This window comes from Perissodus microlepis, chromosome 3, assembly GCF_051167445.1.
Source record: "Perissodus microlepis isolate ML-2025 ecotype Zambia chromosome 3, ASM5116744v1, whole genome shotgun sequence".
Lineage (NCBI taxonomy): Eukaryota > Metazoa > Chordata > Actinopteri > Cichliformes > Cichlidae > Perissodus > Perissodus microlepis.
Genome location: NC_140463.1, coordinates 16,011,443 through 16,017,825, shown reverse-complemented (window position 1 = coordinate 16,017,825; position 6,383 = coordinate 16,011,443). Strand labels below are relative to the sequence as shown.

At 36.8% G+C, this 6,383-nt stretch overlaps 1 protein-coding gene across 1 annotated transcript; it reads left to right on the top strand.

Annotated features, from left to right (window-relative positions):
• The first annotated feature begins 3,877 nt into the window (after positions 1-3,877).
• Positions 3,878-5,523, top strand: LOC146390164 (butyrophilin subfamily 2 member A2-like). Its single transcript, XM_084920869.1, has 4 exons — positions 3,878-4,133; positions 4,266-4,553; positions 4,629-4,748; positions 5,021-5,523. The coding sequence occupies exons 1-4, from the start codon at positions 3,893-3,895 to the stop codon at positions 5,521-5,523; spliced, it is 1,152 nt and encodes a 383-aa protein (XP_084776995.1). The 5' UTR covers positions 3,878-3,892.
• The last annotated feature ends 860 nt before the right edge of the window (positions 5,524-6,383 follow it).

Here is a 6,383-nt window from a genome sequence, read left to right as displayed (position 1 = left end):
TCTGTCTGATATTGGGCCACTGTTGTGTTGCTTTGAACATGTATTTTTTGGGGTGAAAAAATTGTTGTTTATTTGTTTAATAAATTATTTTGATCAATAAACTTTCCTTGTTTAAACATGTGCCATGGCATGGTCTTTCTTTACTTGTGACTTCTTGATGTTGGTAAATACAATAAGTGAAAAATACATATAATATACATATAGTAATGTACAACACATGGAGTATGCTTCTGCTGTGAGGTCCTGCCTCCATGCACTTATGCAATTAATCACTGGACAGCTGGACAGGTATGTTTATAAATATATTATATTAGGCCAATTTTCTTACACATATTTTTGACCTGGGGGCAGAATTGATTGTGAAATGGAAAGGGAAAATGCTTATGAACTTGCAAATTAAAAACATGATGCATTTAAGACAACCCTTTTTCATTTTTATTTAAGAAGATAATTTGTTCCTCTGTGTGATGGCCGAGTCTCTTTCTTTTCGTGGAGATAATTTCTCCTGCCTTAAAGAAAATCCTCTCACATGGAACAGAAGAGGCTGGAGTGCACAGAAACTGGTAGAGATGCAAGTATACAGGCTTCCTGAGTCGCACAGACTATCAGCTAAAACAAATAAACAAATTCAATTGCTGCACATTTTGTATAATAAGATTTTAAGATTACATTAAATGTAAAGAGTCAAATGAAGTCTATCTAAAGTTATTTAATGATATTTATATTATGAAAAGCAGATTCTTGACATTTTAAGTTTTTCACGTTTTCAGATAAAATAAACACGCACAAAACAAAAACAAACAACAAGAACAGAAAGCTGGCAAACCCACCCGATTGACCAAAATCAACTAAAAATACTCCCACACAACAGAACCTCCTCTCTTCCTCGCTGGCTCCAAATCTCTCAATGGAATGAAAAATGGTTCGCTATCTGTCACCATCAAAACACTCCACAAATCCCGCGAATGATTCACTTCCTTATAAACCACTGAATCAGACACTGAATCAGTTATGTTCTAAATGAAGCTTCGGACGTCACTGATCACGTGACTCTGGCCAAATGAATCAGCCTCGACACAGTGCTTCTGAAGCAGTGTGTTGTTTTTTTTACACATGCACCGGAGCAAAGCTTCAAGCAGACCATCTACTATTAAGTAATTACTTCAGTTAAGATAGAGTGAAGTCTGATGTTTTCCTCACCACACCTCTCTGCGTAATATAATTTTCAATACCTTATCACACAGTCACACACACCACTACCACATTGAAACCACACCATATTGGACAATCAGTTAAGTGAATGTATTTATCCACTTAAAAATTACTAAAGCAATGTAATATTGGTTCTGAACTACTCATACTCACATCTTAAACACCTATTTTCCTTTGTCTTTAATTATCGTCAGCTGGCAGAGTATTGCAAGTCAATAATTACTAGAGACAGAGATAACCAGAATGTACCTTGATCTATATAAACCCTAGATCAAGGTACATTATTTTAGAACTTTGACTTACTGACTGCACTGAAGTAAATGTTGAGAGCAACAACAGGTATGAAATCTTCTTTTGAGATTACTTGGTGATGATTAGTTGTCATGTAGATATGGGTGGGGGGCACACTGCCTTTGTGCAACAACTTGATATTCAAGATTTTAAGATTGAGTTACTCAAGCTAACTATTCTTTTTAGGAAATTTGAATATTACTATTATTTTTTCTGCATAACACAGTGGTAATTCATTTTGAGGTTGAGTATGAGAGTTACTGAAACAGAAGTCATACATTTGCATTCTGTGACCGAGTACTATAAACAACTCAATTAAAACTGTCATTACCAGGTTCAACCGTACTTAAACAAACAGTAATGGTAGTTACATGGTTGGTTTTGTGGCGGGAATTTAGCTGTTAATTTGTATGTAAGTTCTTCATCTTTAACTTAAGTTGGTTTTGTTTTGACAAGGTCATTTCCTGATTTTAATAAATCCTAAGTCCTGATTTTTAAGAATGGGTGGGTGTGTTAAAACATTTGGCTTGTAGTACAAATTGTCAATTTGTGTTTGGTTCTATACCACTATCCGATACCATTGTATGTATAAATGCATAAACCATATGAATGTCCATGCTGCTGAATATATATTACAATGACTTCAATGACAGAGACCTTTATAGAAGTAATTTCCACTGTTGACCACCTGTGGGAAATATCAGCTTTCAAAATATTTGTGCCCATAACATTTAGTTTCAAAATGTATCATATTTTCTGTACTACAAGGCACACTTCTCAAAAATCATCAGTGTACCTTATAATCTGGTGTGCCTTATGTGTGAATTCTGGTTGTGCTTACTGACCTCGAACCGATTTTATGTGGTACACAGCACTCAGAAATCTGTCAAAAAATGTTTTAGTATGACTTTGCTAAGTTACAAAGCCGCACAGTTTGATGGATTGTCTGAGCATTATGGCTACCATAGTCAGGAGCCTCGCGGAGTAATCTGAGTCCAAAACAAACAAACACTGAGAGTTAAATTATTGCTAAATTCTTTCATCTTTAATACAATGATCAGCGTTGCTGCCTTATCAGGTGTAACAATGAAGTTTAATATCCAGGCATCCATGAAAACAGAATGTATTAAATTTAACGAAGTTAGAAGTTAGCAGGAAGTTAGCTCGCTAGTTTCCACCTAAACATGATATACCATGTTCTGACTGAAATGTTTCTGAAAAGATTAAAACGTACAGCTCTGCTATCACTTCCAACATAAATGAAAACAGAAAACTAAACAGCAGTGACTTTTGTAGGGTTATTGAAGTTGGACTAGTTGGTATATAATGATGTGCTACGTGATCGCTAGCGACACAACTATCGTAGCATAACAGAAACACAGTGAAGCTGGAGGATGAACGCTAACCTTTTTCCACTCGATAAAAGTTAATGTGAGGGACTGACTGACTGCCAACTTGCAATCTGCTGATCTAAAATTCAATGCAGTAAGCAATGGCAGAAAGAGATGAATCAAACAGATGCAGGCCAAATAGATTTTAAAAAAATGTGCCTGATATTATTACAGCAAGAGGACAGCCTGTTTCCTCTGGTACTATTCTGATGCAGCACACTTGAAATAGCTTAGCTCAGAAGACTATAAAGCAGCCCTGGCAGATTGTTTCACTCTCCTGTTCCCCTGAATCCCAAAGTTATTGTATTATTTTTCACATACATGCAATAGTACACATCTGTTTTGTCTTTCATGCATTAAAGAAGTTGAATACTGGATCACAGCAAATTAATCAATCTAGAAGTAGTTCTTACATATTCACAAGACAACACAGTCTGAACATAGCTTATTTATTTATTTTTATGATTTATTTATTTTTTCACAGAACATCATGGTGCTAAAGCGAAGTAAGGGGCAGCCTACATCAAGATTCGCATGTTTCATTTTTCATCAGGCTCCTGTTCTGCTTCTCCTAACATGCTGTTGTGAAGGTAACTTTGGGAAAACAAGACAAAATAAACAGACTTGACTAAACACTGCATCTTTATTAGAGTGTGGTAGATTAGTATTTTCAGAGTAACAGGTGATTTTAACTGTCACTGAGAGTTCAGGATCACATTATCAGGTTTTATTCATACTTGTTTAAATTACATTGGCATCTAGGGGATTTGATAAAAACATACAATTGTTGTGTTTAGCTGTTACATATAAATAAAAAAATGTATAAAATAAGTTTGGATAAGTTGCTAGAATCATCTTTGCACTCATTGTGTCTCATTGCTGGAATCATCTTTGCAGGTCAGATTCAGGTCATTGGTCCATCGCAGGCAGTAACTGTGATGGTGGGTGATGACATTATTTTGCCATGCCATCTGAAACCGGCTTCAGATGCTTCTAGTATGACCTTTGAGTGGGCAAGACCTGACCTTAAACCCAGATTTGTCCATGTGTGGCATGAAGGTCAAGACCTTCATGTTAATCAGCATTCATCTTTCAAAGGACGAACATCAGTGGACATCACTGAACTGAAGCATGGAGATATTTCACTGAAACTCTCCAAAGTAAAACACTCAGACAGAGGAATATACAGATGTTACTTTCCAGATTTGGATAAAGAGACTACTGTCCAGCTTGTTGTTGGTAAGCAGAAGTTATTCTTGTGCTTTTTTTTTTATCTGTGTACTCAGAAGTGTTTTACCAGCCATTAGTACTGCATGTTTGGCATGATAATTATTAGTCTGTCCTTCAATTGATGCTTATTTTGCTCATCAGGGAGAGTTTCCCAGGCAGTTGTCAAGTTAGCAGGGATTGACCAATCCATAAGTGGAGTGGTGTTACAGTGTGAGTCTGCAGGCTGGTATCCAGAGCCTGAGCTGCTGTGGTTGGACGGTGAGGGAAACCTCCTCTCTGCTGGACCTACAGAGACCCTCAGAGGTCCTGATGACCTCTATACTGTCAGCAGCAGAGTGACTGTGGAGAAGAGACACAGCAACAACATCACCTGCAGAGTCCAACAGAGGAACACCAACCAGAGCAGAGAGACACACATACATGTTCCAGGTAAAAAATCATTTGATTTGGGTATGCTTCTATATTTGTATATATTCATAAGTCTAACTTTTTCTCATATTTCAGATGATTTTTTTGGGACTCCATGTAGCTCTGGTGCTTGCATTGCCATCAGCTTCACTGCTTGTGTCATGAGTGTCCTTGTACTCATCTTTGCTGTGTGGAAACACAAACACAGTAAGTTAAGTCATCAATGTATTAGTTTTAACCTTCTTGGATTTGTTAAATTGACAGCAAGTCTTCATATGTCTTTTTGTAGGTTTTGTCAAAGTAGCAATAAAAAGACACATGGGTTTCTAACTGTTTTTGAAAACATTTTTGTTACTGAAACACATTTGAATTAAAATGTATTATTTAAATGCCCTACTGAGATTTTAATATTAAGTCACATATAACTTATTCGTGTCTGTTCAAAACACATTAGCTGTGAAACTTCCTGTTTGTCTATTTGATAACAGAAACCCGACAACAAGAGAGCGTGGACACCATGAATCAAAACATGAAGGCTATTGTGAATAACATGAACAAACTTAGTAAAGAATTACAGAAGAAGGAGGAAGAGCATAAAAACATGGTGGGGACACTGATGGGACACAAGAAAGAATTGAAAGAGGAGAAAGATAAATTTAAACTGCAATTAATAAAAATTGAGGAAGTGGTGGGGGCCAGTGAAACGGAGCTCAACTCAGTGGAGCAAGATAAAGGCTCCTGCAGTGCACCATCTATAAATCTTAAAAAAAAAGTCTTAGAATGCAAATGGAGCGTGAATGAGACAGTGACAGCATCTGAGAGACTGGTTCTAAGCATAGAGAAACTGTTACAATATATAGAAACTGTGGACAGTCCTGATTTAAAGAGTATAGACTCCGAACAAACTTTTTGTGAAGACAGTACACTGATCTCAGAGGAAGAAAAAAAAGGTGATCACATTAATAGTGTGATCGTACTTTCGCAGAAATGAAGAAATTAACATACTGCATTAGTAGGTTAGTCTTAAATTTGCTTCTGATTAAAACAAATGTCTATCCTTAACACTCAATAAATACTGTAATGTTACAGATCCTGTGTTTATTTGCAAATTACCGCATTATGGATTTGTTTGGTGAAGTAGTGCAATAGTCAGCATACATTTCAACAGTGATTAAGTTTTCAGTTCAGTGTAATGTGTTGGAAATTTAGTGCATTAAATAAAAGAAGTGAACTGCTGGAGTTGTCTTTCGAGAGTTTTATTCTTGCAAGAAGGAATTCATTCACTGCAGCAGTGCAGTAAGGAATTCAGGAGCAGAGAAAAGTAATACGATTACTTTTTTCAAGTAACGAGTAAAGGGATTACTATTGCAAAAAAGGTAATTAGATTACTGTTACTTTCCCGTAAGCACGCTGCTTTACTGCATTACTAAAACCGTGATTTTTTTGCGAGTGTCTCATGACAGTGACGTAAGCGAGTGCGACGTTCGTGGCAACAGCTGTGTGCAGATCAACAATGGATAATATATCGAGTGCGGGAGAGAGTATGAGCGTGCAGCGTTTAAAGCGTGGAAGTACTAACCTTACTTTGAGTTTGATTCCATAACAAGTGACAAAAACATTATCATCTGCTGTTCGACTAAAACTTATTTTTACAGCAAAAAAAATCCCTAAACTTCTGCACAAGCACTGAGTAGGCTACGCTGTGAAACTCACAGAGAAACTCGCGGATTCTTCCACTGACATGACGGCTGCGACACACCTGCACCAGGGCAAACCTCCGCCTGCCTCACTCCTGCTAAACAGGTGAAAATAGAGCAACAGGACCGCTAGTCTTTGGTTTTATTTATTTTC